This window comes from Oratosquilla oratoria, chromosome 9, assembly GCF_046742065.1.
Source record: "Oratosquilla oratoria isolate Oo_2021 chromosome 9, ASM4674206v1, whole genome shotgun sequence".
Lineage (NCBI taxonomy): Eukaryota > Metazoa > Arthropoda > Malacostraca > Stomatopoda > Squillidae > Oratosquilla > Oratosquilla oratoria.
The window spans coordinates 9,783,457-9,803,274 of NC_134785.1; the positions used below are offsets into that span (position 1 = coordinate 9,783,457).

The 19,818-nt window shown below is 35.0% G+C and overlaps 1 protein-coding gene across 6 annotated transcripts in view; it reads right to left on the reverse strand.

The window, feature by feature from the left end:
• LOC143028177 (carbonyl reductase [NADPH] 1-like) overlaps window positions 1-19,818 on the reverse strand; it is a 46,462-nt gene that overhangs the window by 7,526 nt on the left and 19,118 nt on the right. Inside the window, exon 1 of one of the 6 annotated variants that reach the window (XM_076189926.1) lies at window positions 1,273-1,460. The exons of 3 other annotated variants lie outside the window; for them this stretch is intronic. Coding sequence is in view for 1 of the 3 variants with exons in the window: in XM_076189925.1 (XP_076046040.1) it covers window positions 1,073-1,090 (18 nt within the window). In the remaining 2 variants the exon portion in view is untranslated. Of the gene's footprint in view, window positions 1-116; window positions 983-1,072; window positions 1,241-1,272; window positions 1,461-19,818 lie in introns of those variants that run through there. 2 more of the 6 variants (XM_076189925.1, XM_076189928.1) reach the window with 2 other exon arrangements.

The window sequence follows — 19,818 nt, forward strand, 5'->3', positions numbered from 1 at the left end:
GGTCACCAGAATGACACTACACTGTAATCACAGTCTACAAACTGTTCTTGAGAATTGCACTCAACTATGCTTCTACAGCATGGTTTCTAAAAATAAGAAAATCATAGACACCCTACAATGAATCAATCAGTAGCTCCAGATCTCTTGCGGAGGGCCCATGGTCACCAGATAATTAGAAACAACTACTTGATTGGACCATAATTCACTCAGTGAAGAAATACTGTGTTGCTGTCTAGGTATGGTTGGGTGAGGCTGTGTAAGATGGGGTGTTCTGTGTATTCTGTGTGATGGTTAAATCTAGGGCATTTTTTTTTGTGGCCAGTCTTATTCTTCTTTTTCTTGGCTGGCTACCTCCCTTATAAGGGGGGAGAAGCCCTTGATATAAACAGACAAGCCTGTTCTGTGTTGGTACTGTTTTAGTGCTGGATGGTGATCTGAATGTAGTCATACAAGAGTGGTTCTTGCTTCTCTTAGTATAGATTTTCCTGTGTGACTAATACAGTACATGGAAAGCTCAGATGGAACAACCAGTTTGCTGCTCTGTCTTGAAGTGTTTGTTTTGTGACCTGTGTGAGGTTAATGCAGTTTAGTTTGGATGTACTATGTGGTTCAGGTAGGTTGTTGTGGATGTCTGAGTAGCATGCTGCAATGGTATGGGTAAGTAGGGTTGAGGGCTTATACATAGAAATGAGTACATATAACTTTTATGTGATGTTCTATGGAGAGGATTTTGGTTTCTGTATGCTAATGTTCTACTGAGATGGTTTCCATGCATCTTGTCATTAGATTCTGTGTATTGTTTTGTATAGCCTCCATGAATAAATTAAAATGAGTTTAAAAAATAACAGAATGGTATGCTCTCCTCAGATAGAGTGACTTTACTCACACCAGATAACCATTAAACAAGAATATATCCTACAGTAAAACTAAATGGCCAAATCCTTCTGCTGTAATAAAATCCTAAACTTCTAGGTCTCACATTCGATACTGGACCTGAGAGTGAAAATTAACAGGAAAATAAGCCTACTAAAATCCATTTCATGCAATGACTTCTGAAAGAAACTCAAATAACCATCTTCCAGCAATTCATAAGACCAACTCTTGACTAAGCTTCCACGCACACACACACGATCGTCGAATTGACGGCGAAGATTGGAATTCCGGAAAAAAAAACACCGAAATTTTCGTGGGCTTCAACATCGAGGGAGTGCCAGTGTTGTTTTAGTAATGTGTAATGGGAAAGTGAAGAAAAGGGAGAAGGGGAGGGATTACCAAGGAAAATGGAAGGAAATGAGGAAGGGGACGAACGGGCCCCGGACGTCAGAAGGAATGTAAACAAGAGATGTGCAGACGTCACAGGTGAAGTCGAACAAATCAGTAAAGTAATAAAAAATAGAAATGTAGATAAGAGCAGTGCAATAGAAAGTGGAGATAATTATTTCTATGGATTTAATGGGGGAGGAGATGACAAGCTCCCCCGATTAGCAAGTCTAGAGGAAAAACTAAAAAAAAATTAACAAATCATGGGAGGTTAGGTTTAATCAACTTGCATTGATTACACAAAGACTTGATAAATTTGAAGAACTAAAGGAGAACCAAAACATAAAGAAATAGAAGAATTAAAAAGACAGTTAAAAGAAGTAAAGGATGAGAATGAGGAATTAAAGAGGAATATTAAAGAGAATAAAGAGTCCATAGCAAAAGAGGTAAGTGGTTGGGAAAAGGTTCAGCAAAATTGAATTTAGAGATATAGTGAAACAACAGATGAAAGAACACACTAAGGGCACATTTATTGAAGTTATGAGAGAAGGAGAATATAGTAAGATACTTAGCAGATAAAAAATGTACAATTACATTAGGAGTGGAAGAGAAACATAATCCAAATAGGACTACAAGAGTAAGAGATGAGAAAGAAAGACTGAACAAGGTACTAAAAATATCTTAAGATGGTGAACAGGAAATAGGGAGAGAAATTGAAGAAATATATAGACTGGGGAAATACAGTATAGACAAGTCCGGACCAATTAAGGTTAAATTCAGGTCACAAACAACAGCAGAGAATATCTTATCAAAACAGGAAAACTAGCAGAAAGTGATCAGAACAGTTTTGTATAAAAATAGAGATGAATAAAGAGGAAAGAGGGGAAGAGAAAACAAAAAGAATCGAATCTAAGAAAGAAAAAAAAAAAAACGAGAACAGAACAGAGTCAAAGAGAAATTCTATTGGAGAGTAGTGGATATGAAAATGAGGAAATGGTTCAAAGAAGAGACAAACAGAAGGGAAACAGAAAACAGGATGGAGGTAAAAGAAAATTAAAAGTGTCCTTTACAAATATATATGGATTAATGACAAGCTTGAATGAACTGAATGATTATCTTATGGGAAAGGAACCTGACATAATGGGAATTGTGGAGACAAAATTGAAAGGTCCATTACCACCCAACAGTGTAGGACATGGTGTATATAATTGTTGGATTAGAAACAGAGAAGTAAAACAAGGTGGTGGAGTTATATTCCTGACTAAGAAGGATATAAATGTAAAGAATGCTACATATGGAAATAATGGAGTGGAAATAATTATGATGGAAATAGAGGACAGGGACAAGAAGAGTAGGGCGTTTGTGGTAAATTATGTGCCTCCTAAAACGGCTTCGTGGGAACAGAGAGAACACAAAAATATGTTAGAAGACACAAGGATAACACTAAATAGGATAATGGAAGATGGAGGAAGAATAGTTATAATGGGTGACTTTAACTGTAAAGAAATCTGGTGGGAAGAAATGCCAGTGAAGGGTGAAGACAATCTATGGGGAAATGTACTACTTGATATGATTATAGAACATACAATGATACAATGGATACAAGAGAATACTAGGTATAGAAACGAGGAAGAGCCATCGAGACTAGACCTAATAATCACATCCGAACATGAAATAGTGGACAAGATTGAATATAAGACACCACTAAGTAAAAGTGACCACATATTAGTAGAACTGGAACTAAATGAAGAAAAATACATGATAAAAAACGAACAGTATAGAAAGGGAAGAATGATGTAGGGAAAAACATTGATAAAATGAGATTTTTGTCAAAAAATAGACTGGGAAAGGATATACAAAGAGGAAAGAACAGTAGAAGAGAAATGAAAAATAATAATAATAAAATAAATAAATAGATAAATAAATAAATATTTATAAGGAGTGGAAAAGTATGTTCCAAGACAAAAACAAGAAAAAGGATATGTAAAATGTTGATACAACAAAAGATATAGAGTTAAAAGATAAAAGGGATAAAGCTTGGATAAAATGGAGGAAAGAAAAAAAAATGGAAAATATATAATGGTTATAGAAATTAATATGTACAAGTGTCCAGAGAAGAGAAGAGAAAATACAAAAAGGATGTCATAAAAAGATGTAAAGATGAACCAAAACTATTTTATAGATTTGTAAACAACAAAAATTTGTGAAAGAATGATCAAAATTAGATGGTTAAAGCATTTGAAAAAAAAAAACAATGTACTAAATCCGAGGCAGTTTGGATTTAGACAAGGAAGATCATGTGTCACAAAATTGATGTGCTTTTATTCAAGACTAATAGATATAATACAGAAAAGTGATGGATGGGCTGATTGTGCCTTTCTAGACATAAAAAGGGGTTTTGATAAGGTGCCACGTAAGAAATTGCTTGAGAAATTAGAAAATGCAGGAGGAATACAGGGCAAACAACTTAAGTGGATGGAAGACTTCTTGCATGAAAGGAAAATGAGAGTGGTGATAAGAGACAAACATTCCAATTGGGATGAGGTGATTAGTGGAGTTCCACAAGGAGCAGTACTGGCCCCAATAATGTATTATATCTATTAGCCTTGAATAGAAACATATTAAATTGGTGACGCATGATCATCCTTGTCTGAATCCAAATTGCCTTGGGTTTAGCACGTTGTTTTTTTTTCTAAATATTTTACCCATCTACTTTTGATAATTCTTTCAAAAAAAATTGCTATTATACTTGTTAGAGAGACTGGTCTATAGTTGGTAGGTTCTTCTTTATTTCCTCCTTTATATATAGGTACTATATTTGCTTTTTTCCAATCTTCTGGAACTTTTCCTTCTTTCAAGGAACTGTTTAGTATGCTATGTATTTTGTCTGCCAGTTCATTCCTGCATTCTTTCAAAATCCAGTTTACTATTTCATCTGGTCCATGCGATTTTCTGACATCAAGATTACTCAAGTGTATCAATATTTCATTCTTTGTTACTTCTATTTCTTTCATAGGGGGGACTTTCTCTTTCCATTCGTTCTCTTCAGGTTGTATGTTCTCCCTTGTAAACACTGATTTAAAATGTTTGTTCATAATTTCCGCCATTTCCATTTCCTCTGTGTATTCAACTCCCCCTTGTCTTAATTTCTCCAAATCTTGTTTGTTTTTCAGTTTATTGTTTACAAATCTGTAGAATAGTTTTGGTTGATCTTTACACTTTTCTATGACATCTTTTTCATATTTTCTCTTTTCCTCTCTGCACGTTTGTACATATTCATTTCTATAACCAGTATATATTTTCCATTTTTCAGGTCTTCTGTCTTTTTTCCATCTGGTCCAGGCTTTGTCTCTTTTGTCTTTTAACTCCCTACAACTTTTGTTGTACCAGCATTTTACATATTCTTTTTCTTGTTTTTGTCTTGGGACATACTTTTCCACTCCTTTTTTTGTAAATTTTTGTCAAAATATTCCATTTCTCTTCCACTGTTGTTTCTTCTTTGTATATTTCTTCCCAGTTTTCTTTTTGAAAGAATTCTCTTATTTTATCAAAGTTTGTTTTTTCATACATCATTCTTCCTTTTCTATATTGTTCATTTCTTTTCATATATTTTTCTTCATTAAGTTCCAGTTCAATCAATATGTGGTCACTTTTACTTATTGGTGCTTTTCAATCTTGTCCACTATTCTAGGTTCAGATGTAATTATTAGGTCTAGTCTCGATGGCTCTTCTTCATTTCTATACCTAGTGTTCTCCTGTATCCATTGTGTCATTGTATGGTCAGTAATCATCTCAAGTAGAGCATTTCCCCATGAGCCGTCTCCACCCTTTACTGTCATTTCTTCCCAGCAGATTTCTTTGCAATTAAAGTCGCCCATCATAACTATTCTTCCTCCATCTTCCATTATCTTGTTTAATGCTATTTTTTGTGTCCTCTAACATACTTTTATGTTCACTCTCTTCCCATGAGGCTGTTTTTGGGGGCACATAATTTATCACAAACTTTCTGCTCTTCTTATCTCTGTCTTCTACTTCCATCATTATCATCTCTACTGTATTCTTTCCATATGTGACACACTTCACGTTTATATCCTTCTTAGTCAGGAACATAACTCCACCCCCTTGCTTTTTCTCTCTGTTTCTAATCCAATAATTATATGCATCATGTCCTACACTGTTGGGTGGTAGTGGACCTTTTAATTTTGTTTCTACAATTCCCATTATGTCCAGTTCTTTTTCCTTCAAATAATCATTCAGCTCATTCAATCCTGTTATTAATCCATCTATATTTGTGTAAGACACTCTTAGTTTTCTGCCACTTCCATTGTGTTCTCTGTTTCCATTTTGTTTTTCTCTTGTATGTCGACTTTCCTTAGTTTCATATTCACTACTCTCCATTAGAATCTCTCTTTTTCTGACTCCGTTCTGTTCTCGTTTTTTTCCTTAGCTTGAAGTTTTTTCTGTTTTTCTTCCTCTCTTTCCTCTTTCCCTTTTTATCCATACATTTTTATATTGTTCACTTATTGCTAGTTTCCCTGTTTTGGATAAGATATTCTCTGCCGTCGTTTGTGACCTGAATTTAATCTTAATTGGTCTGGTCTTATCTGTAGTATACTTTCCGAATCTGAACTTCTCTTCGATTTGTTTCATAATTTCTGGTTCATCTTCCTGAAGTGATTCTAGTAATTGGCTTACTTTTTCATTTTCCTCTTTGATTCTTGTGGTTCTATCTGGGTTGTGTTACTCTTCCATTCCTAGTATGATTATACATTTCTTTTTGTCTACTAAATCGCTTACTATATTCTCAGTTTGTCTCATCACTTTTATAAGTGTGTATTCAGTGTGTTATTTCTATGGCTGTTTGACTATTTGAGTGAATGAAACTTTATTGTCTTCTTGGGTTGTCTTCCAATTCTTAGCTTCTTTAGTTATGGCCTTTCTGTTTTCTTTATTATTCCTCTTTAATTCTTCATTCTCCACCTTTACTTCTTTTAACTGTCTTTTTAGGTCTTCTATTTCATCAGTTAAGTTTTTGTTCGCCTTCTCTAGTTCTTCCAATTTTTCAAACCTCTCAGCAATTTTTGACATTTTGCCAAACCTAACTTCCCTGTTGTCAGACATTTTTTCAAGTTTTTCCTCCAGTTTTGCCAGTCGGGGGAGGTTGGTATCCGCCGCCCCTTCATTGAATCCTCGGAAATTATCATCCTCACCTTCTATTGAACTGCTCTTATCTATGTTTCTGATCTTTACATTTTTGTTAGTCCCCTCATCTAAATCCAAGTCGTCCGTTCGACGTTTGTTTATCAGCCGTCTAGACTCTTGGACTAAGTCCTCCCCTTCCTCATTTCCTTCCATTTCCCTCAATATCCCTTCCCTTCCCCACTATTTCACGAGCACTCCCCTTCCCTATAAATACAATAGGCACTTCCTGAATGCTGTGATCCACGTAGTTTTTCCTTTTTCTTTGGAACACCAGTTCACGCCGTCCATTCGGTTGAAAGGGTGTGTGTGTGTGTGTGTGTATACATATATATATATATATATATATATATATATATATATACACACAATGGTAAACAATTTAAATATGACGTTTATAGAAAACCTACTAATGTCGCATCATATGTCCACTTTTACTCGGCTCATCATCAGAAGACAAAACTTTCTGTCTTTAGTTCTATGTTTCTTAGAGCTTACAGGATATGTAGCCTGGAATTTTTGGATGATGAGCTGAGGAAGATATATAGCATAGCTTCTGAATTAAAATATCTAAAGCACTTAGTAGACATATCTCATAAAATGGCTTACAAAACTTTCCATAACACCTCACACGTAAGAAAAGTATTTGACAAAAAGAACCTTTTGGTTCTTCCTTACAGTGAGAAATTAGTTGGTCTGCCTAATATTCTCAAACAATTCAACATCAACTTGGTTTTCAAAAATAATAATACTATAAAAAGTAAGCTCATTAAAAATTCACCTGAAGTAAATGAGGGTTGTGTTTACTCTATTCCATGCCTTAAATGTAACAAATTTTATATCGGCCAAACTGGTAAAGATTTAAAAACTAGGATAAATCAGCACAAATATAGTGTAAGGAGTGGGCAAAGTTCCAGTGGCCTTTTTGTCCATGTAAGAGACCACAATCATCCTATTGACTGGGATAATTCTAATGTAATAATTTCTTGTAGATCCTTATTAGAAAGAAATATTATTGAATCCAGTCATATTAAACAAACCTTTGACCATAATATCAATTTAAGTTTAGGATTATTTAAGCTTGATGATTTTGTTATTGATAAAATTGTAAGAACTTCTAGTGCTACTAAGCCGGGGTGACGTCATGGACCAAACGTCCGTATATGTAAACATCGGCTCTACCTGATTGTGAAGCATCTTGTGTGTCCTTCCCATGTTCCTAGCTTGTCTTCTACTTTATGTATATATATCCACCTTTGTCTCTGTAACTGTGTATTCCTTGATAATGTCATAAATAGACGAAAACGTTCGGACTAAGCTTATTTCCCAGTGTTTTTTTTCTGCACACACACACACACACACACACACTTCAGCGAATGGACGGCTTGGATGACGCTCTGAAGAAAACTGAAGTCTGTGGATCCCAACGCAAAGAGAAGTGCCTAGTGTTTTTGCAGGGTGGGGGGGAAATTGCTCGTGGAGTAGTGGGAACGTAGGGAAAGAGGAAAAGGGGAGGGATTACTGAGGGAAATGGAAGGAAATGAGGAGGGAGTAGACTTTGCCCAGCCAGACAAGCGGAAAGTAAACAAAAGACTGAGTGAGAATCAAATGTCTAATAAAAATGTAAAGATTAGAAGTATAGAGAGGAGCAATACAGAAGAAAGTGACGAGAATATGTTCCAGGGATTTAAAGAGGGTGGGGGGGACACAACCCCCCCCCCCGACTGATAAGACTAGAGGAGAGAGTTGATAAGGTGATCGAGGACTTGGAACGTAAGTTAGGTAACGTAGACTCCATTTTCCAGAGAATTGAAAGGTTGGAACAACTAGAGAAGGCTAACAGAAACTTAACTGAAGAAATAGAGGATCTAAAAAGACAGTTAGGAAATGTAAAGGAGGAGAATGAGAAATTGAAGAAGAATAGTAATGAAAATAGAGAGAAAATAGCTACAGAAGTTAAAAATTGGAGAATAACTCAAGAAGGGAATAAGGTTTCATTCACTGACATAGTCAAACAGCAATTGAAAGAACATAATGAAGACTCAGTTATTAAAGTGATGAGACAGAAGGAGAATATAGTAAGAGAATTAGCTGACAAAAAGAAATGTATAATTATATTAGGAATGGAAGAGAAACATAACCCAGATAGAACCGCAAGAATCAAGGAGGAAAATGAAAGAGTAAGCAGTTTATTAAAATTAGTCCAGGAAGATGAACCAGAAATTATAAAGGAAATTGAGGAAAAATTCAGACTCGGAAAATATAGTACAGATAAGACCAGACCAATTAAGATTAAATTCAGGTCACAAACAACGGCAGAAAAAATTCTATCCAAGACAGGGAAACTAGCAACAAATGATCAATATAAAAAGGTATGGATAAAAAGAGAAATGAATAAGGAGGAAAGAGAGGCAGAAAAGCAGAAAAGAATTGAAGCTAAGGCAAAAAACGAGGAAAGAACGGAGTCAGAGAAAGAGAGATTCTATTGGAGAGTAGTGAACATGAAAATAAAGCAGTTCGACATACTAAAGAAAAACATAAGGGAAACAGAGAACACAATGGAAGTGGCAGAAAACTAAGAGTGTCTTACACAAATATAGATGGATTGATAACAGGATTGAATGAACTGAATGATTATTTGAAAGAAAAAGAACCGGACATAATGGGAATTGTAGAAACAAAATTAAAAGGCCCACTACCACCCAACAGTGTAGGACATGATACATACAATTATTGGATTAGAAACAGAGAGAAAAAACAAGGGGGTGGAGTTATGTTCCTGACTAAGAAGGATATAAACGTGAAAGGTGTCATATATGGAAAGAATACAGTAGAGATGATTATGATAGAAGTGGAAGACAGAGATAAGAAGAGCAGAAAATTTGTGATCAATTATGTGCCTCCGAAAACAGCCTCATGGGAGGAGAGTGAACATAAAAGTATGTTAGAGGACACAAAGATAGCATTAACTAAAATAATGGAAGACGGAGGAAGAATAGTTATGATGGGCGACTTTAATTGCAAAGAAATCTGCTGGGAAGAAATGACAGTAAAGAGTGGTGATGACTCATGGGGAAATGCTCTACTTGAGATGATTACTGACCATTCAATGACACAATGGATACAAGAGAGCACTAGGTATAGAAATGAAGAAGAACCATCGAGGCTAGACTTAATAATTACATCTGAACCTAGAATAGTGGACAAGATTGAATATAAAACACCAATAGGTAAAAGTGACCACATATTGATTGAACTGGAACTTAATGAAGAAAAATATATGAAAAGAAATGAACAATATAGAAAAGGAAGAATGATGTATGAAAAAACAAACTTTGATAAAATAAGAGAATTCTTCCAACAAGAAAACTGGGAAGAAATATACAAAGAAGAAACATCAGTGGAAGAGAAATGGAATATTTTGACAAAAATTTACAAAAAAGGAGTGGAAAAGTATGTCCCAAGACAAAAACAAGAAAAAGAATATGTAAAATGCTGGTACAACAAAAGTTGTAGGGAGTTAAAAGACAAAAGAGACAAAGCCTGGACCAGATGGAAAAAAGACAGAAGACCTGAAAAATGGAAAATATATACTGGTTATAGAAATGAATATGTACAAAAGTGCAGAGAGGAAAAAAGAAAATATGAAAAAGATGTTATAGAAAAGTGTAAAGATCAACCAAAACTATTCTACAGATTTGTAAACAATAAACTGAAAAACAAACAAGACTTGGAGAAATTAAGACAAGGAGGAGTTGAATACACTGAAGAAATGGAAATGGCAGAAATTATGAACAAACATTTTAAATCAGTGTTTACAAGGGAAAATATACAACCTGAAGAGATTGAGTGGAAGGAAAAAGTCCCCCCTATGGAAGAAATAGAAGTAACAAAGAATGAAATATTGACACACTTGGGTAATTTTGATGTCAGAAAATCGCATGGGCCAGATGAAATTGCAAACTGGATTCTGAAAGAATGCAGGAATGAACTGGCAGACAAAATACATAGCATAATAAGCAGTTCCTTAAAAGAAGGAAAAGTTCCAGAAGATTGGAAAAAAGCAAATATAGTACCTATATATAAAGGAGGAAATAAAGAAGAACCTACCAACTATAGACCAGTCTCTCTAACAAGTACAATAGCAAAAATATGTGAAAGAATTATCAAAAGTAGATGGGTAAAATACTTGGAAAAAAACAACGTACTAAATCCAAGGCAATTTGGATTCAGACAAGGACGGTCATGCGTCACCAATTTAATATGTTTCTATTCAAGGCTAATAGATATAATACAAGAAAGAGATGGATGGGCTGATTGTGCATTTCTAGACCTAAAAAAAGCTTTTGACAAAGTACCACATAAGAAGCTGCTTAAGAAATTAGAATATGAAGGAGGAATACAAGGTAAATTGCTAAATTGGATGGAAGACTTTTTGCAAGAAAGAAAAATGAGAGTAGTGATAAGAGATCAGCACTCAAAATGGAATGAAGTAATAAGCGGTGTCCCGCAGGGAACAGTTCTGGCCCCAATAATGTTTGCTATATATATTAATGATATGGATGAAGGAATTGAAAGCTATATGAGCTTCTTTGCAGATGATGCAAAACTACTGAAAAGAGTGAAAACTGAAGAAGATTGTGAATCACTACAGAGTGATCTAAATAAAGTACAAGAATGGAGTAGGAAGTGGGAGATGGAGTTCAATACAAAAAAGTGTAGTATAATGGAATTTGGAAAAAGCAAAAACAGAATAACAGGATCATATAATTTGGGAGAAGAAGGAATAAAAAGAGTAGAAAATGAGAAGGACCTGGGAGTCATTGTTATGAATAATATGTCACCTGAGAAACATATAAATAAGACTTTTGGAGAAACCTATAATTTAATAAGAACAATCAAAGTGGCATTTACATACCTGGATGAAGAAATGGTGAGGAAAATCCTAATCACCCTGATAAGACCAAGATTGGAATATGCAGCAACGATATGGTCACCAAGTACAAAAAAATGTATAAAAAAACTTGAAAGAATACAAAGAGCAATTACAAAATTGGCACCAACACTCTCAAAACTGTCATATGAAGAGAGACTACAAAAACTTAAACTACAGACACTAGAGCAAAGAAGAGAGAGAGGAGATTTGATAGCTATTTACAGAATCATGAAAGGCATAGAAATTACTGATAGAGAGAATCTGATAAAATGGGATGACAGAAATACAAGAGGACACGGAAAGAAAATAAAAAAAGACAGCTATAGAAGAGATTTGAAAAAGAACAGCTTTCCTCACAGAGCAATAGACAGTTGGAACAAGTTAGATGAGAAAGTGGTGTGTGCAAAAACAATACATGAATTTAAAAATAGTTTAGATAAAATGAGATATGAAGACGGGACCCCACGAGCATAGCTCCCCTTCCCGTAAAATACAACTAGGTACAACTAGGTAAATACACACACACACACACTTTCAACGAACGGACGGCTTGACGAACGCTCTGAAGAAAAGTGCAGATTGTGGATACCAACGCAAAGAGAAGTGCCTTTTTGTATTTGCAGGGGGGGGGGAAATTGCTCGTGAGGTAGTGGGAAAGTAAGGAAAGAGGAGAGGGGGAGGGATTACTGGGTAAATGGAAGGTAATGAGGAGGTGGAGGAAATGGCCCTGACGGGCCGCCGGGTAGACAAAAGACCCCAAGACGAGTTGGATGATAACATGTCTAATAGGAATGTGAAGATTAGAGGTATAGATAGGAGCAATATAGCAGAAAGTGATGAGAATATTTTCAAGGGATTTAAAGAGAGTGGGGGGGACTCAAACCCCCCCCGACTGACAAGACTAGAGATGAAGGTTGATAAGGTGATCGAGGACTTGGAGAGTAGGTTAGGTCATATGAACACCATTTTAAAAAGGGTTGAAAGATTGGAAGAACTGGAAAAGGCGAATAAAAACTTAACTGATGAAATAGAAGAACTAAAAAGACAGTTAAGAGAGGTAAAGGGGGAGAATGAGGAATTGAAGAAGAATAGTAAAGAAAACAGAGAAACAATAGCTAAAGAAAGTAAAAATTGGAAGCAAACCCAAGAAGGAAATAAGATTTCATTCACTGACATAGTCAAACAGCAATTGAAAGAACATACTGAAGACTCAGTTATTAAAGTGATGAGACAAAAGGAGAATATAGTAAGGGATTTAGCAGACAAGAAGAAATGTATAATTATATTAGGAATGGAAGAGAAACACAACACAGATAGAACCACAAGAATCAAAGAGGAAAATGAAAAAGTAAGCCAATTACTAGAATCAGTTCAGGAAGATGAACCAGGAATTATGAAACAAATCGAAGAGAAATTTAGACTCGGAAAGTATAGCACAGACAAGACCAGACCAATTAAGATTAAATTCAAGTCACAAACAACGGCAGAGAATATCTTATCCAAAACAGGGAAACTAGCAACAAGTGAACAACACAAAAAGATATGGATAAAAAGAGAAATGAATAAAGAGGAAAGAGAGGAAGAAAAGCAGAAAAGACTGGAAGCTAAGACAAAAAACGAGAACAGAACGGAGTCAGAGAAAGAGAGATTCTATTGGAGAGTAGTGAACATGAAACTAAGGAAGTTCGACATACAAAAGAAAAACATAAGGGAAACAGAGAACACAATGGAAGTGGCAGAAAACTAAGAGTGTCTTACACAAATATAGATGGATTAATAACAGGATTGAATGAGCTGAATGATTATTTGAAAGAAAAAGAACCGGACATAATGGGAATTGTAGAAACAAAATTAAAAGGCCCACTACCACCCAACAGTGTAGGACATGATGCATACAATTATTGGATTAGAAACAGAGAGAAAAAGCAAGGGGGTGGAGTTATGTTCCTGACTAAGAAGGATATAAACGTGAAAGGTGTCATATATGGAAAGAATACAGTAGAGATGATTATGATAGAAGTGGAAGACCGAGATAAGAAGAGCAGAAAATTTGTGATCAATTATGTGCCTCCGAAAACAGCCTCATGGGAGGAGAGGGAACATAAAAGTATGTTAGAGGACACAAAGATAGCATTAACTAAAATAATGGAAGACGGAGGAAGAATAGTTATGATGGGCGACTTTAATTGCAAAGAAATCTGCTGGGAAGAAATGACAGTAAAGAGTGGTGATGACTCATGGGGAAATGCTCTACTTGAGATGATTACTGACCATTCAATGACACAATGGATACAAGAGAACACTAGGTATAGAAATGAAGAAGAACCATCGAGGCTAGACTTAATAATTACATCTGAACCTAGAATAGTGGACAAGATTGAATATAAAACACCAATAGGTAAAAGTGACCACATATTGATTGAACTGGAACTTAATGAAGAAAAATATATGAAAAGAAATGAACAATATAGAAAAGGAAGAATGATGTATGAAAAAACAAACTTTGATAAAATAAGAGAATTCTTCCAACAAGAAAACTGGGAAGAAATATACAAAGAAGAAACAACAGTGGAAGAGAAATGGAATATTTTGACAAAAATTTACAAAAAAGGAGTGGAAAAGTATGTCCCAAGACAAAAACAAGAAAAAGAATATGTAAAATGCTGGTACAACAAAAGTTGTAGGGAGTTAAAGGACAAAAGAGACAAAGCCTGGAACAGATGGAAAAAAGACAGAAGACCTGAAAAATGGAAAATATATACTGGTTATAGAAATGAATATGTACAAAAGTGCAGAGAGGAAAAAAGAAAATATGAAAAAGATGTTATAGAAAAGTGTAAAGATCAACCAAAACTATTCTACAGATTTGTAAACAATAAACTGAAAAACAAACAAGACTTAGAGAAATTAAGACAAGGAGGAGTTGAATACACTGAGGAAATGGAAATGGCAGAAATTATGAACAAACATTTTAAATCAGTGTTTACAAGGGAAAATATACAACCTGAAGAGATTGAGTGGAAGGAAAAAGTCCCCCCTATGGAAGAAATAGAAGTAACAAAGAATGAAATATTGACACACTTGGGTAATTTTGATGTCAGAAAATCGCATGGGCCAGATGAAATAGCAAACTGGATTCTGAAAGAATGCAGGAATGAACTGGCAGACAAAATACATAGCATAATAAGCAGTTCCTTAAAAGAAGGAAAAGTTCCAGAAGATTGGAAAAAAGCAAATATAGTACCTATATATAAAGGAGGAAATAAAGAAGAACCTACCAACTATAGACCAGTCTCTCTAACAAGTACAATAGCAAAAATATGTGAAAGAATTATCAAAAGTAGATGGGTAAAATACTTGGAAAAAAACAACGTACTAAATCCAAGGCAATTTGGATTCAGACAAGGACGGTCATGCGTCACCAATTTAATATGTTTCTATTCAAGGCTAATAGATATAATACAAGAAAGAGATGGATGGGCTGATTGTGCATTTCTAGACCTAAAAAAAGCTTTTGACAAAGTACCACATAAGAAGTTGCTTAAGAAATTAGAATATGAAGGAGGAATACAAGGTAAATTGCTAAATTGGATGGAAGACTTTTTGCAAGAAAGAAAAATGAGAGTAGTGATAAGAGATCAGCACTCAAAATGGAATGAAGTAATAAGCGGTGTCCCGCAGGGAACAGTTCTGGCCCCAATAATGTTTGCTATATATATTAATGATATGGATGAAGGAATTGAAAGCTATATGAGCTTCTTTGCAGATGATGCAAAATTACTGAAAAGAGTGAAAACTGAAGAAGATTGTGAATCACTACAGAGAGATCTAAATAAAGTACAAGAATGGAGTAGGAAGTGGGAGATGGAGTTCAATACAAAAAAGTGTAGTATAATGGAATTTGGAAAAAGCAAAAACAGAATAACAGGATCATATAATTTGGGAAAAGAAGGAATAAAAAAAGTAGAAAATGAGAAGGACCTGGGAGTCATTGTTATGAATAATATGTCACCTGAGAAACATATAAATAAGATTTTTGGAGAAACTTATAATTTAATAAGAACAATCAAAGTGGCATTTACATACCTGGATGAAGAAATGGTGAGGAAAATCCTAATCACCCTGATAAGACCAAGATTGGAATATGCAGCAACGATATGGTCACCAAGTACAAAAAAATGTATAAAAAAACTTGAAAGAATACAAAGAGCAATTACAAAACTGGCACCAACACTCTCAAAACTATCATATGAAGAGAGACTACAAAAACTTAAACTACAGACACTAGAGCAAAGAAGAGAGAGAGGAGATTTGATAGCTATTTACAGAATCATGAAAGGCATAGAAATTACTGATAGAGAGAATCTGATAAAATGGGATGACAGAAATACAAGAGGACACGGAAAGAAAATAAAAAAAGACAGCTATAGAAGAGATTTGAAAAAGAACAGCTTTCCTCACAGAGCAATAGACAGTTGGAACAAGTTAGATGAGAAAGTGGTGTGTGCAAAAACAATACATGAATTTAAAAATAGTTTAGATAAAATGAGATATGAAGACGGGACCCCACGAGCATAGCTCCCCTTCCCGTAAAATACAACTAGGTAAATACAACTAGGTAAATACACACACACACACTTTCAACGAACGGACGGCTTGACGAACGCTCTGAAGAAAAGTGCAGATTGTGGATACCAACGCAAAGAGAAGTGCCTTTTTGTATTTGCAGGGGGGGGGGGAATTGCTCGTGAGGTAGTGGGAAAGTAAGGAAAGAGGAGAGGGGGAGGGATTACTGGGGAAATGGAAGGTAATGAGGAGGTGGAGGAAATGGCCCTGACGGGCCGCCGGGTAGACAAAAGACCCCAAGACGAGTTGGATGATAACATGTCTAATAGGAATGTGAAGATTAGAGGTATAGATAGGAGCAATATAGCAGAAAGTGATGAGAATATTTTCAAGGGATTTAAAGAGAGTGGGGGGGGACTCAAACCCCCCCCGACTGACAAGACTAGAGATGAAGGTTGATAAGGTGATCGAGGACTTGGAGAGTAGGTTAGGTCATATGAACACCATTTTAAAAAGGGTTGAAAGATTGGAAGAACTGGAAAAGGCGAATAAAAACTTAACTGATGAAATAGAAGAACTAAAAAGACAGTTAAGAGAGGTAAAGGGGGAGAATGAGGAATTGAAGAAGAATAGTAAAGAAAACAGAGAAACAATAGCTAAAGAAAGTAAAAATTGGAAGCAAACCCAAGAAGGAAATAAGATTTCATTCACTGACATAGTCAAACAGCAATTGAAAGAACATACTGAAGACTCAGTTATTAAAGTGATGAGACAAAATGAGAATATAGTAAGGGATTTAGCAGACAAGAAGAAATGTATAATTATATTAGGAATGGAAGAGAAACACAACACAGATAGAACCACAAGAATCAAAGAGGAAAATGAAAAAGTAAGCCAATTACTAGAATCAGTTCAGGAAGATGAACCAGGAATTATGAAACAAATCGAAGAGAAATTTAGACTCGGAAAGTATAGCACAGACAAGACCAGACCAATTAAGATTAAATTCAAGTCACAAACAACGGCAGAGAATATCTTATCCAAAACAGGGAAACTAGCAACAAGTGAACAACACAAAAAGATATGGATAAAAAGAGAAATGAATAAAGAGGAAAGAGAGGAAGAAAAGCAGAAAAGACTGGAAGCTAAGACAAAAAACGAGAACAGAACGGAGTCAGAGAAAGAGAGATTCTATTGGAGAGTAGTGAACATGAAACTAAGGAAGTTCGACATACAAAAGAAAAACATAAGGGAAACAGAGAACACAATGGAAGTGGCAGAAAACTAAGAGTGTCTTACACAAATATAGATGGATTAATAACAGGATTGAATGAGCTGAATGATTATTTGAAAGAAAAAGAACCGGACATAATGGGAATTGTAGAAACAAAATTAAAAGGCCCACTACCACCCAACAGTGTAGGACATGATGCATACAATTATTGGATTAGAAACAGAGAGAAAAAGCAAGGGGGTGGAGTTATGTTCCTGACTAAGAAGGATATAAACGTAAAAGGTGTCATATATGGAAAGAATACAGTAGAGATGATTATGATAGAAGTGGAAGACAGAGATAAGAAGAGCAGAAAATTTGTGATCAATTATGTGCCTCCGAAAACAGCCTCATGGGAGGAGAGTGAATATAAAAGTATGTTAGAGGACACAAAGATAGCATTAACTAAAATAATGGAAGACGGAGGAAGAATAGTTATGATGGGCGACTTTAATTGCAAAGAAATCTGCTGGGAAGAAATGACAGCAAAGAGTGGTGATGACTCATGGGGAAATGCTCTACTTGAGATGATTACTGACCATTCAATGACACAATGGATACAAGAGAACACTAGGTATAGAAATGAAGAAGAACCATCGAGGCTAGACTTAATAATTACATCTGAACCTAGAATAGTGGACAAGATTGAATATAAAACACCAATAGGTAAAAGTGACCACATATTGATTGAACTGGAACTTAATGAAGAAAAATATATGAAAAGAAATGAACAATATAGAAAAGGAAGAATGATGTATGAAAAAACAAACTTTGATAAAATAAGAGAATTCTTCCAACAAGAAAACTGGGAAGAAATATACAAAGAAGAAACATCAGTGGAAGAGAAATGGAATATTTTGACAAAAATTTACAAAAAAGGAGTGGAAAAGTATGTCCCAAGACAAAAACAAGAAAAAGAATATGTAAAATGCTGGTACAACAAAAGTTGTAGGGAGTTAAAAGACAAAAGAGACAAAGCCTGGACCAGATGGAAAAAAGACAGAAGACCTGAAAAATGGAAAATATATACTGGTTATAGAAATGAATATGTACAAAAGTGCAGAGAGAAAAAAAGAAAATATGAAAAAGATGTTATAGAAAAGTGTAAAGATCAACCAAAACTATTCTACAGATTTGTAAACAATAAACTGAAAAACAAACAAGACTTGGAGAAATTGAGACAAGGAGGAGTTGAATACACTGAGGAAATGGAAATGGCAGAAATTATGAACAAACATTTTAAATCAGTGTTTACAAGGGAAAATATACAACCTGAAGAGATTGAGTGGAAAGAAAAAGTCCCCCCTATGGAAGAAATAGAAGTAACAAAGAATGAAATATTGACACACTTGGGTAATTTTGATGTCAGAAAATCGCATGGGCCAGATGAAATAGCAAACTGGATTCTGAAAGAATGCAGGAATGAACTGGCAGACAAAATACATAGCATAATAAGCAGTTCCTTAAAAGAAGGAAAAGTTCCAGAAGATTGGAAAAAAGCAAATATAGTACCTATATATAAAGGAGGAAATAAAGAAGAACCTACCAACTATAGACCAGTCTCTCTAACAAGTACAATAGCAAAAATTTGTGAAAGAATTATCAAAAGTAGATGGGTAAAATACTTGGAAAAAAACAACGTACTAAATCCAAGGCAATTTGGATTCAGACAAGGACGGTCATGCGTCACCAATTTAATATGTTTCTATTCAAGGCTAATAGATATAATACAAGAAAGAGATGGATGGGCTGATTGTGCATTTCTAGACCTAAAAAAAGCTTTTGACAAAGTACCACATAAGAAGTTGCTTAAGAAATTAGAATATGAAGGAGGAATACAAGGTAAATTGCTAAATTGGATGGAAGACTTTTTGCAAGAAAGAAAAATGAGAGTAGTGATAAGAGATCAGCACTCAAAATGGAATGAAGTAATAAGCGGTGTCCCGCAGGGAACAGTTCTGGCCCCAATAATGTTTGCTATATATATTAAGGATATGGATGAAGGAATTGAAAGCTATATGAGCTTCTTTGCAGATGATGCAAAACTACTGAAAAGAGTGAAAACTGAAGAAGATTGTGAATCACTACAGAGGGATCTAAATAAAGTACAAGAATGGAGTAGGAAGTGGGAGATGGAGTTCAATACAAAAAAGTGTAGTATAATGGAATTTGGAAAAAGCAAAAAACAGAATAGCAGGATCATATAATTTGGGAGAAGAAGGAATAAAAAAAGTAGAAAATGAGAAGGACCTGGGAGTCATTGTTATGAATAATATGTCACCTGAGAAACATATAAATAAGATTTTTGGAGAAACTTATAATTTAATAAGAACAATCAAAGTGGCATTTACATACCTGGATGAAGAAATGGTGAGGAAAATCCTAATCACCCTGATAAGACCAAGATTGGAATATGCAGCAACGATATGGTCACCAAGTACAAAAAAATGTATAAAAAAACTTGAAAGGATACAAAGAGCAATTACAAAACTGGCACCAACACTCTCAAAACTATCATATGAAGAGAGACTACAAAAACTTAAACTACAGACACTAGAGCAAAGAAGAGAGAGAGGAGATTTGA